Source organism: Bubalus bubalis, chromosome X, assembly GCF_019923935.1.
Source record: "Bubalus bubalis isolate 160015118507 breed Murrah chromosome X, NDDB_SH_1, whole genome shotgun sequence".
Lineage (NCBI taxonomy): Eukaryota > Metazoa > Chordata > Mammalia > Artiodactyla > Bovidae > Bubalus > Bubalus bubalis.
The window spans coordinates 52,148,667-52,163,019 of record NC_059181.1 but is presented as its reverse complement, the minus strand read 5'-3'; the positions used below and the strand labels follow the sequence as shown (position 1 = coordinate 52,163,019).

General features: G+C 51.3%; 1 protein-coding gene across 7 annotated transcripts in view; it reads right to left on the bottom strand.

Annotated features, from left to right (window-relative positions):
• Window positions 1-9,120: 9,120 nt before the first annotated feature.
• IQSEC2 (IQ motif and Sec7 domain ArfGEF 2) overlaps window positions 9,121-14,353 on the bottom strand; it is a 77,004-nt gene continuing 71,771 nt past the window's right edge. For 6 of the 7 annotated variants that reach the window (XM_025276479.3, XM_025276480.3, XM_044937186.2 and 3 more), the window contains 5 exons: window positions 13,829-13,928; window positions 13,104-13,265; window positions 11,330-11,503; window positions 10,789-10,838; window positions 9,121-10,189 (listed from right to left, as the gene is read on the bottom strand). In XM_025276479.3, coding sequence (XP_025132264.1) covers window positions 9,224-10,189; window positions 10,789-10,838; window positions 11,330-11,503; window positions 13,104-13,265; window positions 13,829-13,928 — 1,452 coding nt within the window. In that variant the 3' untranslated portion in view covers window positions 9,121-9,223. The remainder of the gene's footprint in view (window positions 10,190-10,788; window positions 10,839-11,329; window positions 11,504-13,103; window positions 13,266-13,828; window positions 13,929-14,353) is intronic. The other variant, XM_025276484.3, reaches the window with a different exon arrangement.

Below are 14,353 nucleotides of genomic sequence, written 5' to 3'. Positions count from 1 at the left end.
GAGGAACAAAGTTGAAATTAGCAAAGCGGCCCCTCTTTCCGGACGGACCGGCGGTGCACGTTTAAAGGCCAGTGCTGCGCATGCGCGTTACGGAGGGAGACCGGAAGAGGAGTTGGCGTCGGTGGGTGGTGGGTCCAAACTGGCACCCACTCGATGACCTCAACACTGGCGCGAGCCCCGCCCCAACATGCTCTTCTCCCGGGTCTTTCCGGTGTGGGCCACAGAAGGTGGCTTCGAGTCCGTGATTGCAAGGGACCCTTCTGCAGGCCCGCAGGTTACGAGAGACATACATAGCTCCCAGGTCTAGGCTCTGACACCTCTGGGGCTTTGAAAAAAGGAAGCCGGGATGCTGCTCCCTTCTCGGGGATTGCGGATTTTTAGAACCCTGGGCCCCAAGGAGAGGAAGGAAATATTTATTTGTCCAAGTTTGCGTGTAGAGGCCTCTCAGAGATGGGGCTTCCATCCTTAACTCCAAAGAGTCATTGTCAGTCAGCATTTTAATGAACACTTTTATCGTGTCCTTATTTGTGGCATGTGGGCCTCCCTTCTGGCTCAATTGGTAAAGAATCCGCTTACAATGTGGGAGACTTGGGTTTGATCTCTGGGTTGGGAAGATCCTCTGGAGAAGGGAAAGGCTACCCACTCCAGTATTCTGGCTTAGAGAATTCCATGGACTGTATAGTCCATGGAGTGGCAGAGTCGGACACGACTGAGCAACTTTCATTTGTGGCATGTACCCCTACAAAAATAAGCCTGAGAGTATATATATTTTAACTATTGGATTTTAACAACAGCATATGTATTGCCTACCAGTGCCCACCATTTGAAGTACCTACTCTGTGCCCACTTGTGAGCCTACAGTGTACTTATTATGTATTTGTGTGCATGGATTTTATTTATTGTGTATAGCCCCCTCCTTATATTTGAGTATCTACTATGTGTACCTCTGCTCCCATTGTGTGCATGTTTGTGAGCAGTTTTTGAATAGGTTTATTGCAACTGTTTTGACTATCAAACCAATACTTTATCCATAGATCAGGCATCTACTGGAGGAGGCAATGGCACCCCACTCCAGTACTCTTGCCTGGAAAATCCCATGGACAGAGGAGCCTGGTAGGCTTGGGGTTGCTACGAGTCGGACACCACTGAGCGACTTCCCTTTCACTTTTCACTTTCATGCATTGGAGAAGGAAATGGCAACCCACTCTAGTGTTCTTGCCTGGAGAATCCCAGGGACGGGGGAGCCTGGTGGGCTGCCGTCTATGGGGTGGCACAGAGTCGGACACGACTGAAGCAACTTAGCAGCAGCAGCAGCAGCAGGCATCTACTGCATTTGAGGAGCTCTAAGTTACTTATCAGTTGTGGGCCTAAAGCATAAATAGTTCAAGAACCTACTGTGCACATTTTAGAACACTTCTCTACATGCTGATTGGGCTTACCTGATAGCTCAGTTGGTAAAGAATCCACCTGCAATGCAGGAGACCCCAGTTGGATTCCTGGTCGGGAAGATCCCCTGAAGAAGGGATAGGCTACCCACTACAGTATTCTTGGGCTTCCCTGGTGGCTCAGCTGGTAAAGAATCCGCCTGCAGTGTGGGAGACCTGGGTTCGGATCCCTGGGTTGGGAAGATCCCCTGGAGAAGGGAAAGGCTACCCACTCCAGTATTGGGCCTGGAGAATTCCATGCACTGTATAGTCCATTGGGTTGCAGACTGGGACATGACTGAGCAACTTTCACTTTCACTACATGCTGCTTAAGTGCTTATTTTGTGTTCCTCCATCAGACTGTGAATTCCTTAAGGGCAGGGACCTTGTGATCTTATACATCCTTAGCGCCTGGCATGGTAAGCAGTAAATAAATGCTGAGTAAACAGAAAAGTGAATGTATATTTTTGAGCAGCCTTAATATATATTCACTAAAAATAATATATACTCTTTGCAAACATTTCCTGGATATATTAAGCATCTGCTGTAAGCTTGAGTATGTTTGAAGGGGATGGAGAGTGTCATTCCTTCAGTTATCAGTTTCTAATCATGTTTCTAATCTATACCATGTCCCAGTTAAGTATATTCATTCTGCCTGCTGAGCTAAGGGCATCATCTCTAAGGGAGTGGGGAACACTGGTAGGAACTCACACCCTGTAGTCAGAGAGGCCTGACATCTAGTCCCACCAGCTCTGCCATTTTCTAGTTATGTGGCCTTGGGTAAGTCCCGGGTTCTGAAACTGAGTGATGTTGTATGAGGATGGTAATACTTACCTTGAAGGATTGTTGTATACTACCTAGCATATAGAAGGCCCTCAGTATCTGTTAACTGTTATTTTCATTCCTGAGAGTCAACAAACAGTATGTCAAAACTCATTAAGAATCTCCTTTGTGCCAGGCACTGTGCCTAGTGATTTCAGATTTTTTATCACTTGAACCCTTAGATTGCCTTGAATGCTTGGAATCTTTATCCCCTACTTGCCTGGTGAGGAAACTTGTCCCAAGTAATACATATAGTAAGTGACATCTCCTTTCTAGCTTTCTAGGTGTCAGGGGAAACCTCAACCCTTCTCCACCAGAAACACAGGTGAGTGACCCAACTGAACAACTGTATGGACAGGAAACAAAGCTAGGAAAGGTAATGGTAATAACAGTAAAAAAAAAAAAAAAATCACTAGTCTCTCACATGTGTAAGCATTTAACAGCCCACATAGCTCTTTCATACCAATTACTTCCCTTAATCTTTGCAACAGTTTTGGGAAAGATGTAGATCAATTTACCCAACCTGTAGATGAGGAACCAAGTTCCAGACAGATTAAACTTGCCCATTGCCACACAGGAAGTTGCTGACTCTTGGTCAAATGCTCTTGTCATTTGCTCCCACCATAGTAGAACTAGGCAGGAGAAGGTGACGAGAACAAAGAAGATAAAAGAATATGCTGAATCCTAGGTTGAAAGAAGTTTGGCCTTTCTATCTTGAGGCTGCTCAGTGAAGGGCAAACAGCACGAATTAGGAGTCAGGAGACCAGGTTTGGGGTCTCAGCTCAGCTTAGCCTTCCCAAAGGTTCTTAGCCCAGACACCACCCTCCATTCTGGAAGGGCAAATGGAAACTGTATAGACTCCTTGAAGCCCAGTCAGTCCCAGTTCATTCATTCATGAACATTTATCAAATTCCTGTTATGCACCAGATACTTTTCTGGGCCCTGGGAATATAATGGTGACCAAGACAGACATGGTCTCTGCTTTCCTGCAGCTGACATTCACCCACTGAGATCTACCATGTACCTCACCTCCCTGAACCTCGATTTTCTCATTTGTCCAATGAGACTATATAATCCCTTTCACACAGGGTGGTTATGAAGATTAGAGATCATGATAACTGCCATTGCTCAAAAGCCAGGTACTATGAAATAGGTATTGTTATCCCTATATAACAGATGAGGAGGTTGAAATTCAGAGTAGTGTAAACTTAACCAAGTTACATGGCTAGTAAGTAGCAGAGTACAAACTGTTCAAGTCTGTCTGACTGCTATACAATTCTGCCTGTAAAAGTCTCAAATGGTGCCCTTTGCAAAACAGGTGCTCAGGAAATGGGATCCTTTCTCAATCTTTGGAACTTGCTTGGGACCAGCCTGAGTCTGGCCCCTGCAGGGTTAAGAACTGAGAAGCGGCAGGGAGATCACCCTGGACTAGAGGTTGAGTTGGCCTCACCCATGCACCTGGGAGAGAGGGTCTGGCATGGAACTGGTACACAGCAGTGATTGGAACGCTTGGCTCTGCTCTTGACCACACTCACTCCATCCATGTTTTCTGGATGAACTGCATAGTGACTTCATGCATCACTTTTCTTGATTTTAAAACAGGGTCCCTTCCAATTCTAAAGTAGGTATGAGTTGCAAGTTCTAAATCCTAAGTAGCTCTGGAATTTATCCCCTCTTCCCCATGCCTTTTTCTAATCTTCTACTCCCCAAGAGAGCCATTGACTGTTTCTAGCCTAGGTTATTAAAAGAGCCTCCTTAAGATATCAAGGTCTCTATGTGAGTTCGTGGAGATTTATAGATAGGTAGGTAAATAGAGAGATGTATATTATGTGCTCAATACATATGCATAACAATAAAATGATACATTCAAAACAATGATAATTCCAAATGAATTATGATAGTAGTGGTTTATAATTCGAGTAAAATAAAAATCCATGACTCCACACTGATATAAATAAATAAAATGAGGGAAAAGGAAAAACTTTTCCTTCAAAGAATGATGGAGTTAGAAAATCACCAATAGATGCTCAAAGTTTTCCCAAATAAAAAAGCAAATCCTGAAAACAAAGCACCTAGTGCCCAAATCTTGGTTTCTAAATGCCATTCTCAACCAAAAAGAACCAGAGCTCCTTGGAAAAAGCGGTTGATTCCAAGACTGGGTCAGGGAAAATATAAGATGAATCTGGAGCATCTTGCGGTACCAGAAAATAAGGAAGTGCTCAGGAAAGATGGAGAGCTGCCAAAAGGACACAGGAGTCATCTTCCTGCTGGCTAAATATGGGACACTTTGAACATCGAGATAAAGAATGATATTAATGTGTTATAACTCACTGAAATGATAGACAACCATGAGTCCATGAGACTATAGATACATAAATGTAGGAAAAGGGAAATCTCTCTCTTACACTGGAGAGCCAACTAATACAAGTGCAAAGAATGATGGCATTGGACAGTCACCATTTGGCCACCTCAGGAATCATCAGTGAATGCTAAAACCGGTGGGTGAAAGTTTGAGGAGTAACAAGACAAATACATAATGTTAATGCATCTCCCCTCAACATAATCATTCATTACAAAGGGAAAAATAATAGCTTTATAACAGAGATGCTATGTAGCCCAACATGTCACCTGGTCTTTCTTTAGCTTCCAAGGCCTGGGTGAGAAAACCTGTTGGCAACAGAGGAATGAGGATATGGGGACTTCCCACCTCTCCTTTAGGATGTGCCATGCCCACCACCTGGGCTGTCCTATCCCATTCCTTTCTCATTATTTCACTAATATTAACATACTCACACAACTCCAGGCTTATGCTGCTCCCTCTGGCAAATGCCTTTTTTTCCCGGGCTTATTCCTACTCACCCTTCGAGACTCAGCTAAAGGAGCAGTTCCAGAAATGCTCACCTGACCCCTCTCCCCTGCCCCAAGTTGAGTTTTCCCTTTCTTTGCACCCCCACACATTCTGTGCTTCCTTCTGGGCCTGCACTTATGTTGTATTGGCATTATCCCCCCATGCTGTCTACTTCTGAAAGTCTTGTCCTGCACTGTCCAATATGGTAGCCAGTATCCACATGTGGCTGTTTGCATTTTTAAAAATTCAGTTCTTCAGTTGCAACTAACCACATTTCAAGTGCTCAATAGCCACATGTGTCTAGGGGTTACCATAGTGAATAGCACAGGTATAAGACATTTCTATCATCACAGAAAGACTTCTAGGCTACCACTGGTCTAGGGTAAAGACAAGAACTCCATGAGATTCTAGGACCTTTGTCTTTTGTTATGTGTCATCCCTCCTCATCCACATCTCCAAAAAGATTGGCAGTAAAACGTTTGAGGGTGGCCAATTAACTCCTTGTCTTCAGGTCCTCAGGGAAATGGGGAGGTGAGGAGCCAATGTCTGGATGGTGAGCTTCCAGGGAGAGGGCGAGGGTGGGGCAGGGACAGCCCAGTGCTGGGACTGCAGGGAGGAAGGGAGGAGGAGGAGAAGATAGGAGAGAGCTGAGAGAAGCACGAGGAGGCTCCAGAGGGGCCTGAAAGCTTGCAGGTCGCATCAATCAATAAATCAACCAATGCAAAGATACTTTAAGATTTAGCTTAGAAAGAACTATTCATTCAAATCAACAGAAAGTTTAGTGTCATCTGTGCTATGCCAAGCACTGTGCTGGGCAATGCTCTGGACAGAGGTGATTCAGATCAGCGTCACACCTGTGCCAGTTATGGTCTAGTGGGGAAGATAGATACTGATGTGAGGGATCCCAGAGAATGTGATCAAGGGCACACTTTGTGAGGCATGGGTTCTTTAAGACCATCTCTTAAGAGTGAGAAAACCTTCATCAGGGATGTGGGGGGAGTACATCTTTCAGGGAGAAGGCACAGGTAAAATACTGAGTTTGGAAATTACATACAGGTCTTTTCAGGAAATGGTGAGTGGATGACCAAAGTGTAGACAAGAAATGAGTGGATTACAGAGATCGTTCCAAAGTCAAGGCAAGGGGTTTGCACTTTTTTCCGTAGGCAGAGGAGAACAGCTGACTGTGTGTCTGGCAAGGGGCAGGCGTTTCACTCCCATCTAATAACAATTGCCCTGCAAGATTATTATCCCTACTTCATCAAAGGCAACAGTCAAGTCTCCTGCTGCTGCTGCTGCTAAGTCACTTCAGTCATGTCCAACTCTGTGCGACCCCATAGACGGCAGCCGACCAGGCTCCCCCGTCCCTGGGATTCTCCAGGTAAGAACACTGGAGTGGGTTGCCATTTCCTGCTCCAATGCATGAAAGTGAAAAGTGAAAGTGAAGTTGCTCAGTCTTGTCCAACTGTTCATGACCCCATGGACTGCAGCCTACCAGGCTCCTCTGTCCATGGGATTTTCCAGGCAAGAGTACTGGAGTGGGGTGCCATCACCTCCACAGTCAAGTCTGACTGACTGTTAAAAGCTGAGCTTTGGGAAGACAAAAACAAGCATCAGGCTGAAGGTGGGAGAAGTGGGAACAATCAAAGGTAGTCCAGCCTGGTCCACCAGAGAAGAAACAAAAGTCTGATTGGATTTGATTCTGGACCAAATGCTTAGATGGCTCCAGCTGCTGCTTTTATTTAAATGTGCATGTGAGGAAGAAAACAAAGATATTGATCCCAGCTGCTTAAGAGTGGGGCCATCCATAAGGTGGAGGAAATAAGGCCTCAAAAAAAAAAAAAATGTGGGGTCATCCAAACTGCTCCTTCTTAGTGGCCATTTCACACTCTAAGAAAGTCCCCCAAATATTTACTGACCACTGCTTCCAGGGACCCTGCTGGCCCTAACCAAGAGCCAGCATCCCCCATTCCTCCTAGGCTCTGCTGAGCCCCAGGACATGATCAGTGGTGCTGGAAACATGTCCATTTCATAGGGATGCAGCTTTAGGGACTGGAAAAGAGCCTGGACTAGAAATCAGGATCTTCCATCTGGACTTGGGAAAGACCCTCCCCTTCTCTGGGCCTGACCCCTCCTCAGTAAACTAAAGGGAGCCCTGCTATTTGTCATCTAACCTCCCAAGTACATACAGGAGTTCTTATAATGAATGTATCTAGCCTTGGCTTCCTGGCCCAGGTAACCCTCCACCCACACCCTCAAGGACAGAAATGCGGCCCGCTGTGGAGAAGCGGGGAGGGCTCCAGGGCAAAGCCAGGCCAGTCCCAGAAAGGGTGAGAATAGATGCCACGGGCATAGAGGAAGTATCCAACCTGTGAAAGGAAGGGAAGAGAACTAACTTGCTGAGCACCTACTCTATGCCGGCAGCTGGACACTCATTACCTCCTGCTGTCATCATAACCCCATGTGGCAATGGCTTATCCCCCCAAGTTTTCAACTGAGGAAACCGAGACTCGGAGAGGTTGCCTTTCCCAAGTGCACTAGGAAGGGAAAGCCCCAGGACTTGAACTGGATGAACTCCAAAGCCCAGACCCTTGCCACTCTGTGATGCAAACTGTTAATGAAACAAACAGGAAAACCTCCCTCACCCCCTCCACCTCCCATCCAACCAAAGCCTCTCACCCATCCAGTTGTCTGAGCTTTTACCATCAGCACCTCACCTCCCTGGGCGAAGGCCTCTCTCCCAGGGGCTCCACCATGGGGCAGGGGGCACAAGTAGGAGGCGGAGGCGGGAGATGAGCACAAGGTCTTTTATGAGGCATCAAATATACATTCTTATATACAAGGAGGAGAAAAGACAATGCCTAAACCCCAGGTCCTCTCCATACAGCCCCTCCCGCTGCTGCCCTCCCCCACCCCCAAACCCCGGGGTCCCTGGCCTTTCATACAGCCAGGGTCTGTCTGTCTGTTTGTACTGCAGCCCATGATGGAGAGGGGAGAGGGAGGCAGGAGCTGAGAAAGGAGCTGGATATGCGGGGCAAGAAGAGGAGCTGGGGCTTGTAAAAAATATATTTATAATAAATAAACAGGGCTGTAAAGGGGCTGGAGAGGCAGCAGAGAGTTTGACGGACAGAAGGACTCAGGCATCCTGGCTCCCAGCCCCCACTCTGATGGCTTCAATGTCTGCCTCAGGAAGGACATCTCGGGCTCATGGTGGCCCTCTGGGAGCCCCTCTCCCCAGGGCTGACGCTGGGTGCCCTGCCCCAGCGGGGTGTTTGTGGGCAGTATCTGTAAAGTGCACTGTCTTCAGCTGTAGGTGGGGTAGGTGTGAGGGAATGGGGGGCATGCAATATGGGTGAGGGAGGGCTGCGCCCTTCTCATCCCAGACCTCAGCCCCCCCGCCCCAAACCTGTCTGGACTTTGATCAGGATAAGAACGTTGCAAGGAAAGGCAAGGTCCTGAAGCTGAAGAGGTCTGGGCTGGGGCCCACTAGACAGAGAGCAGAGATCGGCTACAAAGAGGAAGCACTGCCCCACCTGGGGACCAGCATATGTGGGGGCCCACTCACCGAGTGCACTGACACCCCACATCCTCCAGCAGGTGGAGAGACACCTGGAAGTGTATGGCCAGGCCCTGAGGTCAGAGAGAGGGCCGAGCCAGCTGGGGTTTGGCCACAACACTGCAGAGCCCCCTCCTAGCCCCACTTGGCCAGAGGTGCCCTGGGGAAGCCTTCACCCGCATTGTTCTCAACACCTGCCCTTCCCTACCAGCCAGAGCTGACGGGGAGCTCACACTGGCCCAGAGGTCTGAGGCCACCCAACTAGACCTCTGGGGAAAGGGAAGGGGGGAGAGTGAAGAGAGGGAAAAAGAGGACGAGGATCTCTGAAAGGTCCTCACCACTCCCCGGAGCTCAAGAGCCCTGCATACAGGCTGCAAGTGGCAAGGAGTCTCAACTCTGGAAGGAAACCCCAAGGAGACTGTTGGGGGTTAGAGGAGGGGTCCCGAGGCAGGGAAGAAGTGGGGAGGAGGACATTTCTAGGTGCATGTATATTTTGGAAAAACTGAGGAAGCAGAGAGGTCTCTCTCCTGCAGATTCCCCAGACCTTCCCAGTCCCCAGCTCACACACTCCATTCATCAGACCACGGTGCTGATCCGGCTTGGCTTGGCCTTGGGGTTTGCAGTGGGTGGGTTGGCCGTGCCGGGGGGCCCAGAGGCGTGCAGTGGGCCATGGGGGGAGGTGGGTGGCAGGGGCGAGTGTGGGGTGTGGGGTGAGGGTGGGGGCAGGGGTGGGTAGGAGGGGTGGGGTGGGATGGGTGAGTGCGGTGACAATGGTGACTGGGGGTGGTGGGGGTGGGAGTAGGAGCCCCCTGGCGGCCGAGATCCAGGGCCCCCAGCGGCCCCCGCTGCTGGCATCATCTGTGGGTGGTGGCTGAAGATGAAGTGCTTGGGGCCCTGTTTGTGGGCTGGAGGGTGCTGGGGGGCAGGACTGTACAGGGGCAAGGGGGAGGTGGGCTGGTGCAGGGGGTGGCGGCCATGTGGAGCAAACTGAGGGTGTCCTCCGGCCCCCCGTCTGGGAGCTCTGCCTGGCCGGCCCAAGGTATAGTGCTGGGGGCCTGGGACTGGGCCATGGGCATGGAAGTGGCGATGCGGCCCCACAGGAGGAGCTGAAGCGGGAGGTGGTGGAATGGAGCCCAGCTGCGGCAGGGGCGGGGGCTGCTGAGGCGGTGGGGGGAGAGGGGGTTGCTGGGGTGGCAGGTAGGGCGGCGGGGCCGGGCCTGGTCCTTGGCAATACTGGGCATGCAGGGCCTGGAGCTTGGACTGCCCATCAGGCAGCACCCCCAGGCCACCGTGGCTGTGACCGTGGTGGTGGTGGTGGTGGTGGTGGTGGGTGGAAGAAGCAGATGAAGAGGAGGCAGAGGCCTGGCCTGTTGGTGGCGGTGGCATCTGGAAGGGCCCCTTGCCACGCTTGCTTCCAAATAGGGAGCCCAGGAAGGATGAGGAGTTGGAGACGGGCCTCTGGCTCTTGTACTCCTCTGGCGGCGGGGGTGGGGGTGGAGGTGGCATCCTCTGATGAGGGCGTGGACTGCTAATAACAGACCCCTGGAAGGGGGGAGGGGTGGAAGTCAGGCCAGTCTAGATGTCCTAAACTCCCAACCCTAAGCCCCAACCCCCTGGTCCCTGGGGGCTGGAGAGACAGGACCCCCCTCCACAGCATAATGGAAACCAAGTCACAGTCCTGTTCTTGTACATGGAGCGCCCCCAGCTTGCAGAGCTCTGCTGTCACATCCACTATCTCATCTGAGCTTCAGCTGGGAGAGGAAGATTTAGCAGTACCTCCTCCTCATCCCCATTTTGCAGGCAGGGAGCATGTTAGGCCCAGAGAGACAGAGTGACTTGGTCAGGCTCAAAGAGCAGGACTTGGAAGTAAGAGCTTCTCTCGGCCCAACTCCAAGAGCATCACTACTTGGAGTCGGCCCTGGGGTTGAGAGGGGGCTCGGGAGAGTGGAAGACAGACTGAGAGACAGGCAGAGTGAGGACAGACAGAGTTGAGGACAGATTGAGAGAGTGGTTGGCTGGGAGAGGCAGCCGCAGGGTTCCCGGCAGGGAAGAGGGGGAAGCAACAGGTCCCCTCCTCCTCTGGGGCGCCAGGGTGGCAGGGCAGGGCTCATGCAGAGAGTGGGGCAGGAGCTGGCACTTACTTCGATGGTGCTGTCCAGCGATCCCACGCTGTTACGCCGCCCCCGCTTCCCTGCGCCCACAAGCAAGGAGCCCAGCGTCAGAGCAGCAACCCCCCCTCCCCACCCGGCTGGGCTCCAGAGCTGGGCACCAGGTCTGGGCCCCTCCCAGGGACAGACACCCCTATTCCCTTTCCCCCGTTGGAGAGGGGGAGGTCGGGAGGAGGAGAGGTAGAGAAGGAGGAGCGAGAGGAGGAAAAGATGGAGGAGGAGGAGGAAAGGTGGTGCCTGAGAGACAGAAGAGGAAAGAGAGGAGAGGTGGAGCAGCGAAAGAGAGGGGCTGAGACTGTGGCCCCATTCGCACTCCCTGGCCCAAACCCTGGGCTCCACCTGTGCTGTGACCCAGCTCCCAGGTCCCCTGTGGCATGGCACCTAGGATTCTGGATGAAGGCAGGATGCGTGCACGTGTGGTGAGTGCAAGAAGGCTGGCAGTCAGTGACAGGAAGCGAAGAGGACACCCAGTCCCACGGCTCCCCAGCCAGGGGAGGGGCCCCGAGAGACTTGCCTGCATCTGAGAGGTCTCGCAGGGAACTGCTGAGTGCACCCCGTTTGAGCCCATCGCCTGCCCCGTAAGTGTCCTCCAGGCTGCTTCGGGCCAGTGTGCCGTTCACCGAGTCCTTGGCCCCTCCGGGCTGTGAGGTGTTAGGCCGCATCATACCTTTCTGCTTTTCTAGCTCCGCTGGGTGGCGGTGGGGGAGACAGGGAGCAAAGGTCAGGGACAGGAGTGAGAGGCCACCTGACTGACCCCAGCCCTCTGTGGGCCTTCCCCTTCCTCACCTGCTCTGTCCTCAGGCCTCCTGCTTCGCCCCGTGGACAGCTGTACCTCAGCTACATCTCCTAAGTGCTGTAGCGCCCAGCCCGTCTCGCACCATCTCCTCTGGCTCAGTGTTCCCTTGTCCCTCTCAGCGCCTGCTCCTCTGGCTCCTCTCCCCTTGCTTCTCCCTCCCCTGTCTGGTCTCCCAAACCACCCCTTCCTTTCAAAACTGAGCTTTACAGTGGCTGCTTTGTTCCCAGGAGGGGCAGGAAGGCCCTTCGAGCCTATGGTGAAGGGCACTCATTCCAGAGCCCGCTCCATTCTCAGATACCTTTGCTCCAGAGCAGAGGGCTCCTGGAAGGACAGGAGTAGGAAACCAACGGAAATCAAATTCTCTATTATGTGCCAGCCATGTGCTGGGTGCTATGCTTACTCAATCTCTCTCAATCCTTATACCAGTTCAGAGGTACGTATTAGCAGCCACAGTTTCCAGAGGAAGAAACCGAGAATCCGAGAAGTCACAGAGCTTGCCCAGGGCAAGTCTGGAAGTGGGGTTGCTGACATTCTGGAAGCAGGTCTGCCTGAGTCCAGAGTCCATGTTCTCCGGCCTTACACTCCCGCCTCCCCGCGGAGGTCACGGAGACGTCTGTCGATCACCCATCCCTCCTCCTGGCATGCTCACCCTCTCTCTGGATGTCCCTAGGGTCTCAAGGATCTGGTGAGCTGAATGAATGACCTTGCCTTGCTGAAGAGCACAGAAGACCCCAGAACTGTGAAGGCCTCACTGAGGAGCTGTCCACCACATCTCTTTCTCTGTCTCTCTGTCTGTCTATCTGCCTGCCTTTCTCATTAACACCATATTACTTAACCTGGAGAAAAGAACTTAGAGGACATTGGGAGGAATGAGATACAATCACTATTTTCTATTATATATGATCAGAATGACTTGATGTGGCCCCTGAAGGCCAGGAGGATGGGTCATCAGGACTCAGTTCAGGAACGAGAATGTGGGGAGAGGAAAGGAGAGGCTGGGAAGGGGAGTAACATCAGTTGGACACTAACGATGTTCAACACTCATGTCCTGTGAACATGTAGGACACATCCTCCACCTTATCTCATTGAATCTTCACAACTCTGTGAAGATTTCACCACCCCAATTTCATGTATGAAGAAACTGGGGCTCAGAGAGTCAGGTACCTCTCCCCAGTTTACCCAGATAATAAGTAGCATACCTGGCATCTGAAACTAGAGTCCTACCTCCAATACCCTGCTTCTTCTCCCTGCTCCCTTTCAACAGAAGGAAGTGCTAGCTCATAATTAGGGCTTGAAATAATAACGAGGTTGAGAGGTAATGAGCCTCTTGTTACTGAAGGTATTCAATCAGAGGCTGAAGGGTTCCTGGAATGAGGGTAGGAAGTTTGGACAAGCTAACCCCCAGCTCTGAGTTTCTCAGAGGACAGGATTCTTAGTGTCTGCAAGGCACTGTATTAGGAGTCGGGGAAGGAGATGTGGCTGGGTTACTCACACTCCACACGGTATTTTTCCATCTCCTGCACCTCAGCGATGGATTCTCGGAGGTCAGATGTGAAGCGCAGCCGGTCCTGGAGGCTGGGGGCGTTGAAGATGATGAGGACTTTGCGCTCCCCACCAGGTACTGCAGACAGCAACTTGATCCCAAACTGGTAATCTGTGGGGAAGGGGAAGGTCAGGCACCTCTCTCTGAGGCAAGGTGGCTCATATGTGAAATAACTTTTCTCATGTCCATCTCTGACCCCGCCTCTTCTCTGCATGAGCATCGTCAGCGGGCCCCCTTTGCTCCAAAGCCCCCAGACTCCTGGTAGTCATGGTACTCCCTATGCCTCAGGACGGAAAGGCAGGCTGAACTCCGGCTGTTCTCTAGAACCCCTTCCTTCGCCCCTCTGGCTCTACTCACATTGCTTCTGCTGCCCAGAAGCCACCCATCAAAGCTCCTCTGGCTTAGTCCTTCAATGCGTGGCGTGATCACCATCACTTAAGCCCATCAGAAAACATACATGCTGCAGTTCTCTGCAAGATTATGAGCTCCCCAGGGCACAGACCCAAGTCATACTCCACCCTGGCCTGCCTTCCATCCTGGGACCAAGGAGGTGCTTTGGAGACCTCAGCCCTGTTGTAAAGGAGTCCCAAAACTGGAGGCTGGTGTGGAGGAAGGATGAGCATGAGGGCCATGGCAAAGACTCTTGGGATGTTGGGATCCAAGAAGGGACTCACATGAATTCTGGAAGAGCTGCATGTGCATTTCCACGAGGGGAAAGGACTGACGGAAACTGTATGTCACCAAGATCTTCTTCTTCTGGAAAATTTTGGTGACCTTTGGCAGGGGTAGGAAAAAGACAAGAGGCAGGGTTTGGGGTGGGGAATTTCCCATGGCATCTATTGCTTGTTACTGCCTACCCCATACCCCCCACACCACCACTAACAGACATATACACACAAACACACATACCCACAAGTTGGGGAGAACTGAAGCTTGGTGGAGCAGAACAGGAGAGACGGGAGAGAAATGCAAGTTCCTGATACAATGATGATGCGCAACAGGCATTCACGATTTTTATAGGAACTAACTGAATGCTGCTCCCCCCAGGAAGCCTCTTTTAATACCGCACATAGAGTCCCCCTCCCACCATTTTCTGAGCTTCTAGAGTGCTGGTTCAGTGCCTTTCACCATTAGGCTTGAGGAAAGTGCTATGGGTGTGTGATTGCTGGACTGGAAACACCAAGAGGAGTCTGGTTCTC